The sequence below is a fragment of the Chaetodon trifascialis genome, chromosome 10, assembly GCF_039877785.1.
Source record: "Chaetodon trifascialis isolate fChaTrf1 chromosome 10, fChaTrf1.hap1, whole genome shotgun sequence".
NCBI classification, from domain to species: Eukaryota; Metazoa; Chordata; class Actinopteri; order Chaetodontiformes; family Chaetodontidae; genus Chaetodon; species Chaetodon trifascialis.
The window spans coordinates 5,891,423-5,915,245 of NC_092065.1; the positions used below are offsets into that span (position 1 = coordinate 5,891,423).

The 23,823-nt window shown below is 43.2% G+C and overlaps 1 protein-coding gene across 1 annotated transcript; it reads left to right on the forward strand.

Annotated features, from left to right (window-relative positions):
* Positions 1-23,823, forward strand: ptdss2 (phosphatidylserine synthase 2). Its single transcript, XM_070971745.1, has 13 exons — positions 1-227; positions 763-1,109; positions 5,811-5,912; positions 9,257-9,339; positions 12,869-12,936; positions 13,694-13,828; positions 15,171-15,221; positions 15,827-15,940; positions 16,498-16,616; positions 17,039-17,153; positions 17,291-17,436; positions 18,359-18,544; positions 20,658-23,823. Exons 2-13 carry the CDS (start codon positions 877-879, stop codon positions 20,809-20,811), a joined length of 1,506 nt encoding a protein of 501 aa, XP_070827846.1. The 5' UTR covers positions 1-227; positions 763-876; the 3' UTR covers positions 20,812-23,823.

Sequence of the window (23,823 nt, forward strand, 5' to 3'; positions counted from 1 at the left end):
ATGCCCATGTGATGCGTGTCTGGAGTATAGCCCACAAAGTCAGTGTCGAGAGCAGTTTGTGTGTTTGTTACTCCAGTGGACGCAGTCTCTAGGCGCAGTGTGACAGTTTGCCGCTAAATCGTTTTCCTTTCTTCCAACAAAACGGATTTCAAACGTTTGTACTGATGTAGCGTTAACATCTCCTGAACTCATCCGGACTTCAGTCTGTAATCCCATAAATTCAACTGGTAAGTAACGCTAGCTTAAATTAAACGAAAACCTCATTCCAAACACCGAACCTAAAGACATATTATAACACATAAATTGTAAAATAGATAAATAAAAATCTGTCTCTAACAGCGATGGCTTAACGTCGGTTAATTGTTAACAAGCTTGTCAGTCAACGCTAGCGTTGTTAGCAAGGTCAAATAAAAAATAGCCTGCTACAAATAGCTAAAGCGGTTAGCCTAACTGACATCAAGGCTTCGCACCCATCGCATTGCAGCTCCTGTGATTTGTTTACAGCCTGGTAGTCGTCAGTTAAATACCCAAACAGTGCTAATGACAGAAAGTGGTCCCGTTGGTTGAAAAATGAATCGAAATGCGTTTATTTAAGAAGGCGGTGTCAGAGAAGAAGTCTTGCTACGCATCCTATAGCGTTATGCATGTCTGTACGTTGCTGTGCGGTGCTGGGTGACGTTCAGGAGCCAACCGCTAACTGCAGGACGTGATTTTCAGGTTTGGTATCCCTTTAGTAACGTTCATTTCCTCCGACCACCCCAGGATGCTGACAGTCACTTGGGTGGGGCTGACGCGGATGACAGTAGACGGGAGCAGAGCCCGGGGTTAAACCAAAACGTAAAGAAAAGCGGCGAGGGTGGGTGGTTTGTGAAAACCATGACCAAGCCCGAGTCGAAGAGAAGCAGCGTGGCCGCGACCAACGCCACCGGCAAATGCGCCACAGCCGCATCCGCCGCCGAGCAGGTCTACAACGGCTCAGTGGAGCCTGGCTGTCCGAACCAGAACACACTTATTAAGGCCAGTGTGATGAGGCAGACCTCCAGGGAGAGCCTGCACCGGAGAAACACGGAGTGCGAAGTCTATGACGACGGAACCAACACCTTTTTCTGGTGAGTGCTTTCCGGCAATGTCAACTCATACGAATGTCAAATACCGAACGGTGCAGCATCTGAAGTGATGGTGTTTTTAACCCGCTTCAAATTCACAGCTCCTGCAGAAAAAGGCATGTTTTCTGTGACAATAGGGTGTGTTCTAGGTTTCAAGGTGAACTGAAAGACAGGCCCAAGTGACCTCTATTAATCACAACAAGTGCTGTGACCTTGTTCCACATCTTCAAAGAGAGATTTAAAATAGTAAGTCTGAAACCAACCGCAAAACGATGTGAGGAATCTCCAAGGCTTATTCCACGAGGTGCCAGCTTTAAAGGTGTTCTGCTAATGTTTACCGTGGATGCTTACATAGCACACCCAAGCTCAGAGCTGGTTGATAACAAGCCAGTAGCTAATATCCCAGCCTGCACCTTCAGCAGAAAGAGATCCACGGCAGACTTGAAGTCAAGACAGATATTCTGTCCATGCAGTAGACTGGAGGAGTCAGTTCTGTACGCACACAGAGACAGCGTGGTGGCATGTGCAGGATGCAGGTATTTCAGTGGAAGGACATGAGGCTAATCTGGAAAAGTGACATTCCCCTCTGCAGCCGCCTTTAATATATCACCACCATGGCCCTTCAACCTGTCGCGCCAGGAATAATTAAGCTTGAGTAAGTATATGTGTGTCTCATCTGTGCTTTGTGTGTCAAGCAAGGGGCAGGAAGAATCTGCCAAGCTATCCAATATCTTTGGCAGCAGAGGAGGCCGCTTCTCCCAGGGAGAAACCTTAATGAGGATTTCTCATTACTGTGTTACAACCTTGACATGAAGTCCAGTACTGGAGGCATTAACAGACTAAGATGCTACCTTTGTCTATTCATATTATTGAAGTAGACCATCATCCTGCAGTGTGTATAGGGATTTCTAATATACAGTATGGCCATCCTATTATATCAATTAGGGCAGACTAAATGCTAGAAACTCAGCTTAGTATAGGCAGTATAATTCAACACTGCTACCAACTACAGCCTCCAAAATTACAATACAGTTGAATCAATACACCTATAAAGCAGTTTCAACACGTAATGAATGTTCTCAGAGCTGCAACGATTAATCGATCAGTTGTTTGCTGTTCAGAAATGCAACTGATAATGATGAATGGCTTTGCAGGCTGTGACCATTGGAAATCATATGGCATTGTGGATATTTATTGTATTATTTATTCATCCTGGATATTTATTAATATTGCATGTATGCAATGCAATGCACTGAAAACAAGTAGAAAAAATGCACATCACTGAAAGTATACAGTATCTATTGCTTTCCCGTCGTAAGTCAGATCAGAAATGTATATTCAGCAGTTAATATTTGTCAAAAGTGTGCTGTCATTACCCCAGATTCAACAGTGATTGACAGTTGTTACTGACTTGTGACAAGTAAACCACACATTAGCACTGAAATAGAGGAAGTGGCGGTGAAAAAGTTTGTCGCTTGTGATGGATTTTGTATCATGTAGTCTGCAGAAGCACATTGGCTGTGTCTGGGAGAATCCCAGTCGTTACAGAGATATACCAAAGAAAGGTCTCTCTGTCTCACTGTGGTTGTTAATGAGGGTAACTGTGTGGTATGCAGCAGGTTAGCACAGACTGGGGTTGGGGAAGTTTTTCTTGTCTTGAGAAAAAAGGAATAGCTTGAATAGACCTTATATAGAACTCAGCCTGATGAAGCAAAATTTGTGCTGGCACACCACATTTGATTTTTCCCTAAATAGCATTTCTGCCCACACATTCCTGTTCCATGAGACTTCTTAGAATGCTTTGTGGATTTTGACTGCTGGTGATATCTTGGGAAAAGGTTTATTTTTGGTTAATGTTTTTTAAGAGACAAACTTGAGCTCGTAACAGGATTTAATGTTGTCTTGTGACACAAGGCCAGTGAACCTGTGATCTATAACAAATTAAGCAGAGGCTACAAACTGTATTTCTCTAGCCTAGGGTTTATCAAACGTCCAGATTGACTTGCTTTTCGGTCCAGATGCAGTCTGAGTTCTGGACTTGGAGAAGCCCTCGTCTAGCCTATTTCAATCCCACAGTCAGCCTCAGGACATTAGACTGCAACCCTGAGTCCAGCTGTGCAAAACGTAGATAAAGCAGAATACAATCATTTGCAAATGAGCTGAATTTCCCAACAGCAGTTTTAGAAACTGTTCCAGAGCCCATGTAGTAATATTCTTTATCCAGTCATGTGTTCTCGCTCCATCCTCGCTTTTCCAGGATGCCCCTTTCATACCCAATCATGATGCTATCACCTGTTACCAATGAACCTGTTGTAACAAATTGTCACATTCTGTTTTGTTTATGTTTGACACAGTGTCCCAAATGTCTTGTGATCGGGGGTGTATTTCTGCATATGTTCTGATTGGTCATATGACTGTCTTCGACCAGGTGCTTGTTTTATGTGGGTGCTCAACCTCATTCTTAGTGCTAGATTTTGTTCTGAGCTTGTTTGTTACACCAGACTGGTATTTGCAGCATGTCTTTTCATTCCCATTGGTGTTTTATGGTGTTGTGTGGTTGTCAGGCAGGAGACGGAGCCAGGCCCTCCCCTGTGTCTCCAGCCAAACAGGTTGGATAAGGAGGTGGAACACAGAGGAAATGTTAATGACACCTGGTGTACCGTCTCTGTGACTCAGACTGTGAGCCAAAGAGCTTGTGGACAGGCTGGTCTATATCAGAAGTGGCCTCAATGCTAAATATACCATTTCTTTATTCCAGTATTTACCCCAATGCCCTTAAATAATAAGAGTGTTTTATTTTTTAGAGCCAAGTCCCCTGAGGAAACCATTGTCTGTGTAGATGTGGACTGATAAAGATGAAGCCTCTGCACCATTGACCTCAATTGCTGTCCCAAAACTATTAAAAACACATAAAAGAGCACACCGGGCGACATTTTCTGTAATGGCAATAAACATGGGCAGTTTATTTGTTCTGAAACAACTCCATGACTGCATTGTCTGTCTGTGGATAGTAGCTGTGTCAGGCAAATGTCACTGAGCATGCTCGGGGACAAGGTTTCATGTTGATGCATTGCTTTGCTAGTTTAATGAGCTGAGGGGAACAAACTGCACCTGCTGTGTTTAGTGCTGTCTCATTTGTCCATGAGAAAGCACTGACAAAGTTTATTTTGCAGTGGTAAAATGTCTAGTTCATGGTCACATCTCTTCAAACTAACCATATTTCAGGAAGGCTTGTTGTTATAGGCTAGAAAATGACCATTGGCCCATACAGCCTTTGCGGTTTCTGCTTTCAAATATCAGAACTTAATCGGCCTCAAAATAACATTTTACTTTGGCTAGCAGCCACTCTGTAACTTGGTTGGTGCTCGGCAGGTGCTGCTGAACAAGACCCTGAAGTTCAGCAACAGTTTAGAGGGGTGTGCACCTGCGGCATGTAGCTAAAATTCAAGCAAATTTGCTTTAAAAAAATTTTCTTCACCTGAAGCAGCACTGCTCACAGTACTCATCGGTGCACACATGCTGTCATGTCATTACGCTAATTGATACTGCTGACTGCTGTTTATTTACTCCACAGTGAGCACCACAGTTCACTTGCAGGTCACTCACACACAATGCTGTTTGGTGTCAGTGTTTTAGCTGAGCTCAATGGACTGTTTTTTTGACAGCTGGGGTACCCTGAGCAGACCAACACAGGACTGACAATAGGCCAAGCATTTAAAAGTGCTTCGATCGGCCTGTGGATGGCCTTTGGGACTTCCTGAATGATAGTAAATATCGTCTGATTCTAATGGCCATCTGATCAATCTTAGCATCACAAGTATAGTATTAAACCTTTAGCTGATTCTGCCGTTGCATCAGGCACTATTTATATCCCTGTCAGTTATCTTGCAGTGATTTCCTTATCAGCTTTCCAAATACCATTCAAGTGCTTAATCCTTTTACTTATTGCTAATTGAGAATTCCTGCAGTTATCCACTGCATGCCGTATGTCCTTGTGACTCATATCAGTAAGTGATAAATATAACTTTGCCCCTTGAGCTGAGATAAATCCCACAGATAGCATCGATGTTTATCTGAGCCACCATAGTGTGTAACTGTCACACAACAAAGGCCAAGGTTTGTTACCTGCTGTCGGGTGATATGAACCTATGGCCAACACCATGGCCTTCAAACTGGAGTTCAGCTGGTGCACCAAAGTATACAAAATCTTATTAGTTTAACAGGCCAGATATAACCTGTCAGGAATTTTCAGTCCAATGTCAGGCAGGTCAGCAAGAAATTGATACAGAAGCTACTTTGGGTAAATTGTTCCTCTTTTTAAGTGAAAGAAAATGTTGAACTGACTCATAAAATCCTTTCCTCAGTGTGTCTTTTTTTATTTTGTTTGTTGCAAACCCTTTTTGTGACTATTTTCAGTCAAAGTAACCCAGTTTCCCAACATAAATCTGTTTCAATTTTTCTGTTTTATCTCCTCTCCCTTCATTATATTTTCTTCTGATTATTAGACACTTTTCAGTCACAAGAACAGACAGTTTCTTTAATAATCACCAGTGTGCTCTCTGCTCAAACCACAGTGCATTAATATTGTTAAACATTCTCATGTGGTACTGCCAGGTAACTTCAGTGGATTGTTTTGTCAATCATCTATTGACTTTTATGAAAGTTTCCTCTTTGCAAATGTTTTTAATGTCCCTCTCTCCGCAGGCGAGCCCATACTGTGACCGTGCTGTTCATCCTGACCTGTGCCCTGGTCTACGTCACGCTGTTGGAAGAGACCCCGCAGGACACGGCCTACAACACTAAGAGGTCAGTAGGCTGCGCTCATCACTCCTTCAGTGTCCTCAAAGCCAAAAACCTACAGGGACCCAGCGGGCAGCTGAGAAAATTCCACTTGAAGTTTGAAATAATCATTTTGGCTGCAGTTTATTTTGAGAGAAAACTTGTTTTAGGAGTACTCGGTATCACTATTAAGTTCAAGGTTTGTTCTAATTCCAACTTTTGAATGACGAGTCGTGCTGAGTTCACATTTTGATTTGCATCTCTGCCTCTTACAATTAGTCACTGACCACAGCTTTGTCTTCATGTCCCGTTAGTCCCATGACATGTTTTTCTTGTTAGTCTTTTGTGGGTCACGTCACATTGGCATTCGATGAATCGGTCACATAGCAAAACTAGTCAATAAACACCACAGTTTTTACCTCGCTGTTTTGACACCATTTGGCATGAAGCCACACGGCCTCAGCAGTGTGGGTGAGGTGCAGAAGTCATTGTTTCAAATTGGATCAGTTCCTTCTTCAGTAACAGTCACCTTGAGCCCAGCTGGCCCTCTTTCAAGGCCACATGGAGCCTGATGGATTTTTTATGGCAAAATAAAATCCTTATGACAATAAAAAGGAAGTGCGGAAATGCCAGATCACCATTTGATTTGATTAAGATTTGCCAAGTGGACAACCTAGAGCATTACATTTACTAGACCTTAGAGACTTGTGTAAATGCAAAATGACTGAGGTATGATTACTCTTATTGGTGCCCAGTTCTGCCAGAAAGGACCAGAAGCTTGGCCTGTGCTTCATGAAAACAACATATGGGAAAAAAGGCAGCAGTCCAGAAGTCAAAAACAGTAGAAGAAACACCTTATATCAATATGCTGACAAATAAACTGTATGACTACTTGTGGGTCATGCATTCGCTGCTGTTGGTTGTTTGCTGTTAGTGTTGTTTGTGACAAAATGAAGAGGAAAGCTACCGGCGATGCTTCTGCTTTGGCAGAGAAGGGCTCTGTGAAACTAGATGGTGCAACACAGCTTCTTCTGTTATGAACTCACTTGTTCTCTCTGCTCCCTCTACTCTGAAGTTGATCTGCGATGGGATAAAGGCTCAGATAGATATGTCAAAGTTCAGCAGAGGAAACTGACGAACAAATCCACCAATTTCAGCAATTACATTGAAACTAATTGATTTCAGTCAGAAATTCTGCAGTTGTAAATGTGTCCGGATGTTACAGAGGTCTAACATCGCTCTGTCGTAAAGCACCATGAAATGACATCAGTTCCAACATTTGACATGCATTTGAACATACAGAACTTTTTTATGTATTAATTATAGTACTGACCTGGATTTGTTCACTTTGGGCGGATTTGACTTCATCCTGTTGGTCAGGAGTTGACATCTCATTTACATAAGTCTGATAACAGTCGTCTGAGCTCAGAGCTCCTCTCTGTTCTACCAACTCACAACTCGGCTCTGACGAGAGTTTGGAGGCTTGTTCAATACAGAAAAGGGCCTGTTTTGTTTAATGTGAACTGAAAATGTGGAAAAAGGTTCCTTAGTGTAAGTCCTATGATAATGGACCACTTTATTTATTTTTTTAATTCGTTAATTGTGTGCTGCAGTTTGGAAAAGCACAATGCAGGTCAAGCACAAGCAAGCTGAAAAAAAGATGTGATGTGATTTGAGGTTGTGTTTGTGTGTATGTTGGTGTTTGTGAGGGATTGTGGAACAGGTCTTAACAGGATTTGCTGCCGTCAGCACAGTCCGGCTCGTCGGGATAAAGACTCTAGAGCTTCTTCCTGGCAGCGGAGTGCACTCATACGCAGTCAGAATCTCTCTCATGTACTCATTCACACACTGGTGGATACACTCATGTTTTTAATCTGTCACCCCCACTAGTTCACACACATGTACACCCACTTTGACACATACAGCTCTCTGAATCACATACTCTCACTTACCCACCCACCCACACACTGACAGTCAGTCACTCAATCACACACACTCATGCTCCCACACTTGCTGTACAAGCTGAAATCTTATTGTGTGTCCAGTTGCTAGGCCTCCCCGGTTCATTTTAAAGTTCAGAGCAAGTCAAGCCAGTTTTATTTATGTCGTCCAGAATCACAAATGACAATTTGCCTCAAGGGGTTTACAGTGTAAATCTGGCTTGGGATCCCTCTCCGAGGACGGAGAAAACCGCAATTCATGAATAACATTACAATATATCCAAATTTCAGTGACAAAAATAGATATATGTAGATTGTAACACGTAACTGAAGAGTATGGATCCAGGAGGACCTTGAGCAGCTTCGGGTATCATCAGATATATAGAACATGAGCCACACAACCTCCTTTCAACCATGAAGACCGGGAAGGAGGACAGGGTACACAAACACAGAAGAGGAAGGACAGCGTTCAGACAGAGAGGAGAGGCCAACAGACAGGCATACAGAGGGAGAGACAGAAAGAGGAACACGATAGCATAAAAACAAGGGAGAGAGGAGAGAAGAAGAGAGGCTGAATCTCCTGGGGACGATGATCTATGTCCAGACCTCTGGATGAGACACGACAGCCAGGAGAGGGAGGTCCCTGGACAGCCTGTGGTCCAGCAAAGAGGAGAAGAGGGAGAAAATGGTAGAGAGGAAGGAGAGAGAGACACAGTTTGGCAGCTTATGGGAAACAAAAACAGCAGAAGTTTGAGAAATGCAGTGGTTTCTGTTTGTTGATTCCTCAGCGACAGGATAAAAATAAGTAAACCATAAGCACCAAAATAGATGGATTGACCCGCCGTTAGGATAATGATAAGAGGGACAAGGCCTCAGGTATTGAAGGATGAGCACTTATTCAAAGTTAAACAGAGCCAGACTGTCTGATATCACCAGGAACATTTTTCCAAAGGAAAGAGGCATGACAGGAAAAGGTTAGCCTCATCGTTCAGTAAACACAGAGGGAATTATAAAAGGGAGTAATTGTCTGCAGTCAGCTGCTCAGGCAGGCCTCTAGATTCATATTAACTTAAAGTCCATTACTTTCCCCTTCCTCCTCTTTATACCCATGTACATACAGTATAGACTAACCTGAGTTGTAGAAGTAGACAAGTGGTCATTACTGTGGTGGCACCTCCCCTGTGAACCACTTTTGGGTGCTTTTGCCAAGAAATCTGTCCAGCAGATCCTGTTGGAAATGTTTTATGTTGAACTTATAGTCACTGAATTCACTTTAGAATAATGTCCTGTCCCTATAATCCCTGCTTTCACTGCCACCGTAAATATGTTCAATATGTGCACTGAGCCAATGCATAAATCAGCCACCTGATTCGTTGGTAGCATAATAAACTTACATAGCATTCTTCTGTGCTTGTAATCGTGGTCCTGTAGGGGGATCGTGGCAAGCATCCTGGTGTTCCTCTGTTTTGGGGTGACACAAGCCAAAGATGGACCCTTCACCAGGCCACATCCAGGTAATCTACACATCTAATGTTCTCTAAACCTGCTTTTCCCAGTTTAAAGGCAACATTTTCATCCCCCTCATGCCATATATCTCAGTCAATGCAAGCTGTCTTTTTCAGTTTTTAAAAGCTACAGAATATGGGCATCATCTTGTGCAATGCAGGTTAAACTTCAAAGGATCTGAGCATGTCATCTGTTTGTTCCTCTCTGAATCATCAGTCATGTCCAGAATATGCCAAAGTGACATTTGTTTGCTGTTCCAACTTTCAGATAAGAGAAAATGTTCACATACACCCACGAACAGCCTCTTTAGCGTTAAATCGTTATTATTGCTCACAAATAGGGATGGGAATTGATAGGAATTTAACGATTCCAATTCCATTATTGATTTTGCCTATCAATCTGATTCCTTATCGATTCTCATTGGATGAAGAAATAAAAGAGTACAAATGGGTTTGTTTACGTTAACTGTCTTTTATATTTTCATCTCTACACAGAAAATATAACATATACAGTATGCACAAATGATGTGTGACGTAACCTCAGAACAAACCTAAAAAGTAGGTGAGCTACTTCTCAGAGTAGGAATGAATGAAGCAGAACTACACTGGTTAAAATAACTATATGCAACTCTGACAGAACTCAAATTTCTGATTTTCATTTGAACAGATATGCCAGATAAAATGCAACGAATTAACCTACTGAAATTCAGGGGCAAAAGGGTGCAAACCTTTCACCACAAATCTACTGACTGCTCTGTGACATTCCTGCATCCTCGTCTCGGTCATTTACTCTTCCCTGCCTCAGTGAAAGGAGTGGATAGAGGAGTGCGAGACCTGCCGGTGCCCGCTGCAGCCTCTGAGCCAGTGTGAGAGCTGGCCTCTGAGCCAGCCTGACTCTGGCAGTCATCGTCATCTAAATTTGATGGAAGGACATAGGGATGATTCATATGGTGAAAGCAGTTTACACAGTGAAATGGCGCTAACCTTAACACAACAGACACAGCTTGTAAGAGTTCAACATTACCTTCGGCACTAATAACAGATGACGCCCTGGTGTTTGCTCTGCCGCTAGATTCACAAGCATCGCTAAGTAGCGTTTCAGACACGTGACATTCCTGCAAATGAATTGCATGCTGTGTGGACAAATATTCTAGCATGTTGGAGGTATTTCCCCCCTTTAAAGAAATGGAAACTTTGCACGTGTTGCAGGTGGCCCTGGTGTCGTCTTTTCGCGTGAAATATAGCCATACTTTGGAGCGCTTCTGCCTCAATGCCATATCGGCTACGTTCTAAACCAAAACAATGCAGCGTGTGTGACGTTATCACGCATGTGCAAGACAGGCGGAATCAATAAGCATCGTTAACCAGGCAGGCAAACGATTCCTACAAACCTACAAACGAAAATTGACCTACTGGGAGCTGGTTCTCAAATGCCACATTTCCACTAGCGCGGCTCGACTCGACTCTACCCGGTTGTTTTGTGTTTCCATTAGGGATAGTACCTGGTACCTGATACTATTTTCAGTACCTGCTTTGGCGAGGTTCCAAGCGAGTAGAAGCGATACTATATGTGTGACGTCAACAGCCTGTCGGCCACTGATTGACCGGAGAGTGTCGTCACTGGTCGGCGACGTCCAACACCGAAAAAACAATCCCGCCCCCTCCATTGTAACGCCGGGCAACAGCAACCGCTGACTTTATTCTTTATTCTCACTCGAGGGAAATGGCTGCTCGTAAAATATCACCGTGGTCCGTCGACGAGGCTTTGTGTGACAAAAAGCCACAAACCGAGCAGCAAATACAACATCGCCTCGATGTCCTCCATTGTTTGTCGGCTCTGTTTGCGTCGCATACAAATTGACGTCATGGCAGTTTCGCGCAGCCGTGGTATGACGACCCCGCCTACGTTGAGGAGGTACTATGAAGTACTCAATTGTAATGGAAACTCAATCAAACCAAGTAGAGTAGAGTAGAACCGAGTCGAGTAGAGCTGGAACTGTGTAATGGAAATGCGCCAAAAAAGAACTGGTTCTGGATTCCCTTCCCTACTCACAAACTGAGAATTGAAAATATATATTCCATTACAGTAAATGACATGAACCTTACGCTGTTCAAATAGGATGCTATTATCAGTAGAAGCCCAGGTGTTGAGTCTGACCTTTTAATGGCACTTTGATTGTGTCTCCACCCTTTTCCTGTGCAGAGAAGTAAGAGTACCCTAGAGCATTTGATCAATAGCAACATTTGAGAATCTCATGTTTGCCTCTATCATGAAGTAAATATCCTGTGAGTGCTGGGAATCAATACACACAATGGATAGCTAAATGCAATTGTTGAAAGCAGGTGGTGTGTTTTCCTGGCAGGGGTGAGGTCCAATCAGATCCCTTAGAGAACAAATTGAACACCAACAAACACGTAAAAAAAAAAAATGTGCTACACTCTATAAATGCAGTGCTTCTGTTTCAACAGCACAGTTCTTAAAAGTAGTTTTCATAAGGTCATTCATGCAGAAGACTCACCTCTTCTCGCACACAACATGTTTCCCCACTAACTCCAGAGGGACAAGAGGAAGGAAGGAAGATAACAGGGTGTGGAGGTCAAATGGAAACACATGCTGAATGTTGCTGGTGGCGTGAAGTGGCTGGGCAAGAATTTAGGCTGCTGTTGTTGCGTTACTTGCCCCTCCTTTTGTGAATCCAAAGACAAGGGGATTTTGTTTGTGTGCGTGCATGCGTATGCAGTGACTGTGACCTGTCGAGCCAGCCGAGTAGGTTCAGTCATTGTGCACCTTGCTGCAGTTGAGTTGAATATTCACAGGTTTATGTCCTCGGGAAAGACTCCAGAGGGATTTACAACCTGCAGCTCTCAAGTGCATCACTGGCTGGGCGTGTCACAGCAAACTAAGCTTATACACATCCGTTCACAAGAAATGACACTAACAGTAACAGTTGAATTCAGTCCTTTTTGTGGGGTATTTCTTACAAGGTGCTGCTATGCTAGGTGTCTGCTTTTACCACAGCTCGTGTTAGTCCTTCCATGTGACGTTTTCAAAAAAAACATGAAGCTGAGCGCATGGAAACCAGATTGTCTGTCGCAATCCCTCTGACTGGAACACTTAATCTTTGCTGAATTTCAGTGTCTGAGCAAATTAATTCAGGTATTAGTTAGGGGAGATTCTGCAATATTAAAATCACCATATCTTACAACCGGGAAAAGGTTTTGACGCTTTGTAAAAGATAAATAAACCAGATGTGAGAATTTTCTAATCCTTTTGTAAACAGCAAAGATGACATGTTTAATGTTTGACCTCATCAGCTGTTTCTTTCTGAACAAAGCATGAGTCAAAAGACTAAATGTGAAAATCAGGATGGGAACATAGAGGTTTACATGACATAACTTAGCAATACATTTCTTCAATTCAGTTTCTGTGATGTCTTTAATGCATAAGCACATTCATAACACGTTATAGTGCAGTTGTAAGACTTAATAAAACTGTAACTGTTGCCACAACTCTCACCATCCCTTTCTGTCTCTGTAGCTTACTGGCGATTCTGGCTTTGTGTCACTGTCGTCTACGAGCTGTTCCTCATCTTCATCCTCTTCCAGGTTGGTGTGCTGATGGTGCCTTGATGGCCTGAAACACTCACATTAGAATGTTTGTTGTTGGAGGGACAACTGCGTAGCTACCTCATGCTCGGGCGTTTCACTCGAACAGGCAGAGCTCCTTCTCTGATGAAACCGTAAAGTTTGTGGAGGTTGACGTTGACTTTTGGTTTAACTCTTGGATCGTGTACAAACCAAAGCAAAGTAGCTACATCCAGAAAAGCCATGTGGTGGAGTACCTAAAGGCATCTTAAAACACTGGCCAAAATAAAGGATTTTCTTGTCTCTCGTTCTTGTTCTGCTCCAATCTCTTCTACTTTTTCTGCTGTGATCCTCCTAAAACTTGAGCCCTGGAAGCCTCTTTGCTCTCTCCCACTTTAATTAAAATGTCTTATCACTGAGCCAGACCTTTTAAAATAGCAATGCGTCACCACTGGCAAACTGTATCTTAATCAGGCCAGGGCACTGTTAAAGAAAAGTTTAAGTACTGAAGCCATCCACCTTTTTCCAGCTTTTTTTAGTCATGCAAAGAAACTTGAAATTGGCGCTCGGTGACAATATGATAAATTAGAGCAGCTGTTTAATTGAAAACATTTCCATATTCTGAGTGCGTAGTTTTCTGTAATAATCAGTGGTGGAAAGTCGAATTCCCATGCCCATAGTTTCGGTTTCAGTGTGTCTCTGTGTCTGCATGAAAGCTCCGTTTCAGGGAGAAAAAGCTCTGATTGTTTCTGTACTTCTCTAAACCTCCATCATCCAGACAGTGCATGATGGACGACAGTTCATGAAGTACATTGACCCCAAGCTCGGGGTGCCCCTCCCTGAGCGCGACTATGGAGGAAACTGCCTCATGTATGACCCAGGCAACACCACCGACCCCTTCCACAACATCTGGGTAAGACTAGTTATGTTTTCCCTGCTTATGAAAGGTGTCATTTGGGCAACAGCGAGGTCATTTTGTGAAAAACATATTTTGAATGTGCAGTACCGTTCATGCTCAGGGGTACACCTTCCAAGACTCGGCCCTGTTAGTTATATTATGTACTCTTCACTCTCAATTATTACTAATAAGGGAATGACCTAGATCTTAAATAATGTGGCAGCTTAAACAAGTCTGAACACAGCCTTCCCCATTACTGTGAAATAGCTAGAATCCTCTCTGTGTGGCTGTGTGTTGACTGGCTCCAGAGACTTGTGTCTGGTGCAGATTGTAGCCCGTCAGTGGAACCAGGCCTTCCTCCCCCCCTGGGGAGACAGTCTGCTGCTGCTGCCATGACCCAGAGCCCATCTCTACTGTTGGCCTGATTTCAGTCTCAGAGTGGGTCAAACCACCACATCCTCCTCTGAATTACAGCCAGTCTGTGTGAATAACCTTTTTAAAATGTCAAATTATGATCAGACATTGCATTTGAAATGAGACACATTTATATTTGGAGGAGATTTGGGATTTTTCGACAAAGGAACATCAGAACGTCCTAAATTACAAAGCAGATAGAGCTGAAAATAAATGTTAAGTGTTTGAACAATGCTGGTTAAAGAAAAACAGGCAGATAACTGGTTTGGATGGATTTTATTTCTGTGCTTTGTGATGCACAGCCAAGTCCTGTTCAGTGACCCAGTACTCACTGTGCTCATTTCAGGTTAGTGCCAATCTGAACTAGATGTACTTTATTAGAAGGCAGAGAGCTGTGGTGAAAAACAGCACTGCAACTAATGATTATCTTCATTACTGATTAAGCCTTTGTTCTGTTTAATGTCAGAAAAGATGCATAAAACTTGTTTTTTATGACAAAATGTCCAAAACTATGGTATGTGACAAAAATGCATTAAATCCTCATGTTTGAGAAGCTGGAACCGGAGAATTGGTGAAAAAAAAAAAGAAAAAGAACAAAAACAATGAATTGCTGATGATTTTGTAAAATTGTGGCCAATTAGTTTTATGCCTATCAACTAATTGATTAAATGACTAATTGTTGCAGCTCTAGTTAAGAGCATATCATCGATAAGTTCCAGTTTTCTACCACAGTTACATCAGAGACAAGTTTATGTCATCCAGCATTTGACAGAGTGACATACGACCAAATTAAGCTTCTTTTCAAAGCTAAAGTTTGCTTTGATGACATAACAGGATTTACACACTGTGTTCAAAGGCGATTGTGTGCTAGGACTGAATTTGACGTGATGTATTTAAACTTCACATTAACTGTGAAGAGAAACACGTCTGTTTGTCTCTGCAGGACAAGATGGACGGCTTTGTTCCAGCTCACTTCTTGGGATGGTACATTAAGGTAGGAATGGAGAGGCTGAACACGACTGTGCACTAATCAACTGGCCTCAACTGGACTCAAACCGTCCAATTATCAAGTAAAGAAATGCCTGTCAATAGTTCAACTGTCGAGTACATTGAGGAGCAACAGACTTTCATACATGTAACTCATCCAGCTCATGTTTTTAAAATCCCAGGATGAAGCCTGTCATTTACTGAGAAATTAATTATAGGTTTCAGGCCAAATAACTGAAAGTTTTAATTTTAACTGATCATTATAAAAAACAAAACATATCCCTCAACACTTGATCAGTCTTTCCTGTAATAGACTGACAGCCAGGGTCTTCAAGCAGCTGACAGACAGACAGACAGACAGACAGGCAGGCAGGCAGACAGGCAGGCAGGCAGGCAGGCAGGCAGGCAGGCAGGCAGGCTGACTGACTGACTGACTGACTGACTGACTGACTGACTGACTGACTGACTGACTGACTGACAGCACCACACACAGCACAGTGCTGTGTGCACTGAAAAATGTTTCTTTCTATGATATCTTGCTGACCTCCTCCCACTTCACACTGTTCTTCTCCTCCTACTCCCCCTCTCCTTTCGCTCTGCTCTCTTCCTCAGACGCTGATGATTCGGGATTGGTGGATGTGTATGATAATCAGCGTGATGTTTGAGTTCCTGGAATACAGCCTCGAGCACCAGTTACCTAACTTCTCAGAGTGCTGGTGGGATCATGTATGTACAAACACGACTGCTCTTTTCCTTTGCTTACCTAAGAATCGACAGGCGTGTCCTCGTGCTGCACGATTTTTCTCCAGCACACCGGCCGTTTTCAGCTATCCTGACTTTATCTGATGAAAAGCTGCAAACCTGAACTGTGTGCAAAGGTCACTGTACTTCTGAGGTGTTGAGGAAGCACAGTGGTTTTGTAATATCCTGGTACCTGATGCCTGCAGATGCAGTTTTTCAGCTGTTTCATTGTTGCTGTTGAGAGTTATGATAGCAGTGGTCATTTGTTTGTATGAGAAGAACCTCTTTAGTAAACCAGGCAGCAACACAATAATCACATTAACATTATTAGAAAGCAATAGAGCAACATAATAGGATATGAACAGTACTAATATAGTATTATGTAGACATAATAGAATGTAAATATCTATTGTTCTTTAAATAAATAGAAGGCTGTACACTACATTACAATTGAGGCCTGGCCCTCATATTGTGCTTATGGTTGTATGTTTTTTTTTTACTTTTTTTTGCACGCTTTGATAAATGTATGTTTTTCTCTCTAGTGGATCATGGATGTGCTGGTGTGTAACGGTCTGGGGATCTACTGTGGCATGAAGACCCTGGCCTGGTTGTCAATGAAGCCCTACCAGTGGCAGGGCCTGTGGAACATCCCGACGTACAAGTACGACTTAGCACTCGCCAAACACTGACAATGACTGCCTCTCTGAAGAAAGAGCTGGTTTATTCAAAAATACGATTCCTTCATTCTTGAATTCACTTTTTCCATCAGGCTCTGTGTCTGTTTGTCCTGGTGCTCGCCCCTCATCTAATGCACTGCATTAGCTTCAGGCATGCACGCTTTCCAGCCTTCTCTCAATAACAAATCTTGGGAATAAATTGGATTCATAAAACTTCTCCACACCTATTGTCTCTATTATAAGACTGATATAAAGATTTAGTGTTCACGTTGAAAAATATTGACAGAACTTCTTTGGCCTTTGAACTTGAGTTAGTGGGGTTACATTTCCTCTGGCAGGAGTGGCAACATTGCTGTGATAGAAATGTATCCATGCTCTTACTGCATCTCGACTGTGTCGCTCTCAGGGGGAAGATAAAGCGAATAGCGTTCCAGTTCACACCGTACAGTTGGGTGAAGTTTGAGTGGAAGCCTGCTTCAACGGTTCGTCGCTGGCTTGCTGTGTTAGGCATCATATTTATGGTAAGAAGCTTCCTGTTTTTAATGATATGGAGAAGAGGGTCATAATGGCAACAAAGAGTGAGAATACATGTCCTCATCGTACCACATGAGCCACACCCAAACATGAATTAGGGTTAAATTTACTCTTCCCTTTTCAGTTCCTCCTGGCAGAGCTGAACACTTTCTACCTGAAGTTTGTGTTGTGGATGCCTCCTGAGCACTACCTGGTGCTGCTCCGCCTGGTCTTTTTTGTCAACGTAGGAGGCGTAGCCATGAGGGAAATCTACGACTTCATGGATGACCCGTGAGTAACAGCAGCATGAAATGAGCACGCGTGAGCTCACAGGCTGATCGCATGTGCACTATAGTAAGACCCCACGACTTTTCAAAAACACAATTCTAAGACTGCAGATGATTCCTATAAAGTGTTGTTAGCCGTACTGTAACGTAACAATGACTGTATACTGTATGCGTGTTAAGTATCTCTGTGTGCTCTGAGTGTGAGGCTGACATTAACAAACCCCTAGAGCAGCTTTGGGAGTGAGAGAATCACCTGATAGTGTAAGCTTATCACATCTCCATATGCAAAGCATTTCTGCTTGTCTAACAAATATTGAAACACTGCACTGCCTCAAACAATTGGCAACACGTTTTTTGAGAGGGCCAAACGAACAGCCAAAATCATCTTTGAGGACAGTTTTAAGTTCCACGTCGTCACACTCCAACAAAAACATTCCAGTGCAACTTACTGTAGCGTATCTTTTGTACCAGGCTGTAAAATTGGGCGTTCGAACTTGAAGGTTTATGGGGGTTGACTCGCTTCTGGAGCCTGCCTCTAGTGGCCATTTGAGGAACTGCTGTTTTGGCACTTTGTGCTGGCCTCCTTTTTCAGCAGCTAAGGTCGTTGCTTGATAGTGACTTGATTGCAGTTAGCAGTGAAGGGAAACTGGGGGTACAGATTTTTACCAGTCAGCTCTATATTACATGTTGCCCCCCAACAGCTTTGTCTTAATGATGGGTAGAGCTGTGCTGCTGCAGATGATATGTTGTATATTTATGTGTATATAGAGTATTGCTTTGAAAGCTTTTTGTTCAGCTGGCTTTGAGCACTACTATAAAGTCTATATGGGTCTTGCCCGCTTCACAAGCACATCAGAAAACAGTACAAACTTCCTCCCACTTGTGTTACTTTTCCATAACAACACCATTTGTCATTTTCCCATCAGGAAGTTCCACAAGAAGCTTGGCCAGCAGGCGTGGCTGGTGGCAGCAATCACAGTGACCGAGTTCCTCATCGTGGTCAAGTATGACCCCAACACCATCATGCTGCCCATCCCCTTCTTCATCATGCAGTGCTGGTTTTTAGGAATCGTCCTGATCTTCACCTGGACCGTGTGGCGGTTCTTCATCCGGTAAGAAGTGGCCTGGGTCACTGGGCAGGGGGCCTTTACTCACTACTTTAAAAACTTAGAACATGTTCACATGAAGAGATGATCAAACCCTGCACTCATTTAGAGGAAGAAACTACTTTGATACAAATAATCCAAAAAATCAAAGTATAAAAATGGTCTGCAGCTGTGAAATTTAACAATCCAGATGTTGTTTTCAGTTGACTTGTCAGTGCAGATTATAATAGCTGTGCAAAGGCTTGTGAGAGAAGAGGTGGCCAAGCTAAAAATGGAACTTTTAACACTAAAGATTCAAATATAGCAACCATAACAACCAGTTCAGCCAGTCTACTGCTGTTTTGTAGTCAGGTAACTCAAGTGTTTGCAGAATGAATAAATGTTAAACCATTTATTCTCAGTCAGCCTTTCATTGTAAAAAGTATGCATGCAGCGACATCTTTTAGGTTGTTTTTGGTTTGATTCACCTTCCGTTGAGTAGTGTTCCTGTTCAGCAGAGCCATGCCTCAGTATGTTAAGCCTCTGGTCTATTTTCTCCCCCTCCCGGCCTCCTCCGTCCTCCCTCCCTTTCTCCTTCCCGCTCTTGCTCAGCAGTAATGTCCATGTCCAGTGAGGTAGGTATAGCAGAGACATGCTTTGCCCCGTCCACTTCCTCCTGTCAGCAGTGTTGTGTTTAGTTTTATTTCCACTTTAATGCTTCACTGTTTAATAATTATGTTCAGAATATCTTTGGGATCCTTTAGACAGCACAGATATCAGTCCACACGGGTCCTTCTCCTGCATGGCACTTTTTTAGTTTCTCACTGTGGTGAAGCAGCCAGCTTGTGCCGACACTTTCGAGGTGATAGACAGCAGACACGAGGGCTCATTGAATGACACACACACACACACACACACACACACACACACACACACACACACTATATGTCAGTCAGCATGCCGGCTCCTCCAACTCAACTGTCCATCACCAGATGAGCCAATCAGATCAGCTCCACCACCTCTCTTGCACCTCACCCAGTTACTCAAGGACAGCAAACACTGCAGCATGCCATGTTACAGTCACTCAGACGTGGGTGAGACTGTATTAGCAGTTTGTTTTTACTGTCATGGTGGCACAAAGGTTAACATGATAATCATAATTTTGTGTTTTTTTGGAAAAAGGGTATACGTACAGTATATGTAGACTGTAACTGTTAGTACTGCAGCAAGCAGAACCTGTTTGTCACTCCAAGCAGCTTAAAACAAGCAGAGAAGAAATATCATCTGTGAATACTTAAACCCAGTTAGTCGGGTGGGTCACATCCCTGCCCCTCATCTAATACACTGCATCAGCTTCAGCACACCAAGGTGAGCACTGTGGGGGTGTTTCACTGCACCTCTGTAGACATGAAAGTTTGGGTGCTCCATCATTAAATGTGCTGCAGATTCTCATCAGGAGCATTAATGACAACGGGGTCAGACTCACGTGATATTTGATTTAGGATCTCCGTCTCTGTAGAGGGGAGCGCCGACCTGCTTGAACATGTTGCTTTTCTCCATGACGGTGCATGTCGTGGTGGAAATAGAAACTCTCTTGTGATTCATGGTTAGAGCACAGAGAGACAGAGTGTCCTGATCTGACAGTGCTGGTTCCACAACAGATGAGCTGCTGTGTAAAACATAAAGAAAACCGAATGTGACTGTTTGATAGTCCTATTTGACATATACTCCTTTGAAACAGCAACAATTTGGCATTTAAAGGGACGATATAAATATTTAACATTTCCATCCAAGCATATCACAAATTTGAACCAAATTTCAAGAAAATTGGTATAAGAAAATGTGAATGAATGCATTAGCAGAGTTCATGGAGATGAGCAATGGGTGGCACCAGTTCTCCACCTGGAAGACCAGTGTAGCTTTGCAGAAGAAGAGGGCGCAAAAAGATGATTAAAAGGGCGCCAGGAAACGGGACAGGGCATAAAGTGACGTTTGTGTTTCTTGTTTTCTCGGAGCAGAAACAGCTGATCAGTCATGACAGTTAATTGTTCACAGCATCAGAACGTCCTCAAACTGGAACCAGCTGAGAAGAGCTGTTCCCGAGACCGTTTTCCTGTTAACATGTCTGCTCTCCTCACAGTGACATCACACTCCGCTACAAAGAGACCCGTCGACGCAAACAGGAAGTGCCCGCGGACCGGGACCGCCCCCTCGGCAACGGCAGCACGGGCACCCCGTCCGGACGGAGCAAGCTGAACGGCAGCTCAGAGACGGTGCGGCAGAGGAAGTCCTGAGGGAGGGGACCCAAGTCGAAACCGGGCGGTCAGCAGCAGCCGGAGGGAGGAGGACGAGGTTCGATGGGGAAAACATGCGAAGACTGAAACAGAGATGACACACGTAGAGGCAAACAGATGGACACACGTATGTGCTGTGTAGACTTGTTTTGTGCCTACATGAACCAAGTAGTCATTCAGCCGAGGTGAGGGGAGGGGAGGAAGGGGCGACTTTCATTCGGTGCATTGTCTAGTTATTGTCTTACTACAGGGATTTACCTCATTCTATTTTCTAGGAACATATGGGAAATTATACACAGGACAGGATGCATTTTTTTTGTATTATTTATATACATTATTTTGGATGTTGGGTGACGAGGGGGGATAAGAGATATAGTGGAAGGAGGGATAGACAGTAGGTGAACAGGGAGGCGCTGCGGTTGATCAACGGTCGACAGCAGTTTCCATTTTCTCAGCTGCACTTTGTCTTGTTGCAGAGATGATGAGCATCAGGAACATGTCAGCCACTGTAAATAAGCTTTGCTCTGTGTTGTGTGGTAGCGTCAGTGCAGGTGAGGAAAAGGAGGGTATTCGGAGTGATGGGTACAATATCGCCAAGCAGCAGTTAAACAGAGCTTGCTTAATATGGACATGTCTCTGTTAGGTTCAGGGAAGACTGCGTCTTTTGTCCACTGACTCCTGTGCATCTGTGACAGTTTAGAGTCCTCTTTTGTTTGGTCCCAGGCTCCTGATGCATGGTTTACATGCGGGAGACGTTATCAGCTTTTCACTTACCGTTCAGGGTTCTCAGTCCTGGACGCTGAGCCTGGAGGTCCTCGTAACTGCCGGGGATCCTCCCTCAGGCTCACACAGAGAGGAGAAACTCCTCTCAGGCTTTGTTCTTGAAAAGAACGACAAGTTTGTAAAGGAAAAAAAAGATGTACCATATTCTAGGTATTTAACTGCTGATATTCTCCATGATAATGTATATGGGACATAGTTTGGGTGTTTTTTTGGAGACGTTTTGTTATTGCTGTTGTTATTTCTTTATGGTAAATGGATTACGAACACTAGATTGTACTCACGTTCCTTTTTGTAAAATGAGGCACTGAGGAATCCGCAGCACTCAAACAAACGCATCACATGACAATCACCCTGACGGGACGCCGCGCTCCCTTCTGATGCTGACACGGCGGCTCACATACAGCACCAACCAACGGCAGAGACGTGGATGTTCCTCCGCTGTCAAAGAGGCCGAGCTCATTCAGCCGCAGCAGAACGTCACTTTAATGTCTGATTTCTTTCATGCCATTTTTTTAAAATTAAAATGTCACGTTCTGCTGCGTCTGAAGCCAGCCTTGTCTTAAGAGGAGGAAATGAAGGTTTTAGTTGTGTTGCAGTTTGGGAAGAGGACCAACCTTTCCGGCTCTGTGGGGTTGCCATATTGCACATGCAACAAGCCAAAGCTTAGATCTCATTCTTGCTAAAGCCATAAATGCCACCCCTGACCCACTTGAGTCTCTCGAACAGCTGTTAAACCTCATTTCAGATTCCTTTTCATTTCAACTAAAACCGAGTCCCAAAGCCATCGGGAGCAGTCAGGCCAGCATACGTTTTTGTATGTCACAAAAGGAGACTGACGCCCATTTAAAGCAGTGAAGGTCAAAAAACTCCTTATTTCTGTAACACTGAATGTCGCTCAGTCTACAGACACATGGAATCACCTCAGAAGTTTCTGATTTCCTTGTCAGTTACAACGTTGTTAAACAGTTCGTAGATTAATCAACTAATTTGATTCAATTAATAGTTCCAAGCAAAAATGCTAAATGCTCTCTGGCAGCAGCTTCTCCAATGTGAGAGTTTGCTGCTTTTTTTTTGTCTTAATTTGATCGTGGACTGTGACAAACTGTAAATGATTAAACTCACGAAGGCCATTCTTTCACCTTTTTCCATAGACAAAATGGTAAAAGAAAATGGTAGATAATTAAAATAATTGTTAGTTGCAGCTTTAGTTAAATGTTCTGAAGCTTTCATAATGGTACAAAAAATAAGCTTTACATTGAAAGAAAAAAATGCAGCTTGGTCAAACTGAAAAGAACACAGTCTGGGGATCACAAACGTCCCTCAGAAAGCTTTAGCGTCTGTTCTGTTCAGGTCTTGTGGCTGTCAGAGGATCAGTTGTAAATTTCTGTCTGTTACTCATCGTGTCCCAGCGGCTACAGGCTACAGCGTAGATGACGTCTGAATCTAGCTCAAAAAAAACCTTCTTGGTGTAAATGAAGATGTTTAATGACGCTACCGTGACTTTCTTGTGAATGTAATCCAGCAGAATCTGCCGTTCAAAGAGAGGCTCTGGCCTTTCACCTCTGAAAGGCTCCTTGTGCTCATCCAGGCTGCGACCGTTTGCATCGGTCACCCTCTTCTTTGAACGCAGACTGCTGTGCACATTTAAAACCCTAAAATCGATGTTTAGCTGATCCGTCACTTTGTACTTGTTATCCTGTGCTGTGCTACTTCAGTCGCTCGTGAACTTTTTAGAAGTTCACAAAGTTTGTTTTTTTCTCCTCCTTTCCTAAATGAATGCTTCTTAGATGCGGGCTGGGGGGATTCACTGTGTCTATGCCTTGGATTGGTCGAAATGGTTTTGCTTGAAATCACTTAAGACTTAAACCAACCCAAGTCATGAATTTGCACTTCAGCTCTGAAATCACAAAACAGTGAATTCGGAAACTGAACTCATAAAGGAGCTGTGGAATGAAAGAGGAAGCGGTCCCCTAAAAAAAGGACCTTTTCCTTCAGCGTGTTTGAGGGTTCAGTGTAGTATCACTAGCAGCCACACGGGGGCAGCAGATGTTTTGTGACTCTCTGCCCCTGCGTTGTTTTCATCTGCTCGATCATTCACAACTTGCTGTAAAAGCCATTTTCAACTTGGTTTGTGTAAATGTGAACATGTTAAAGATCATACAAACTGAAATATGCTGCTGCACCACATACTTTTATAATGTTTTCAATAAAATTTGCTGAAAACCCAAA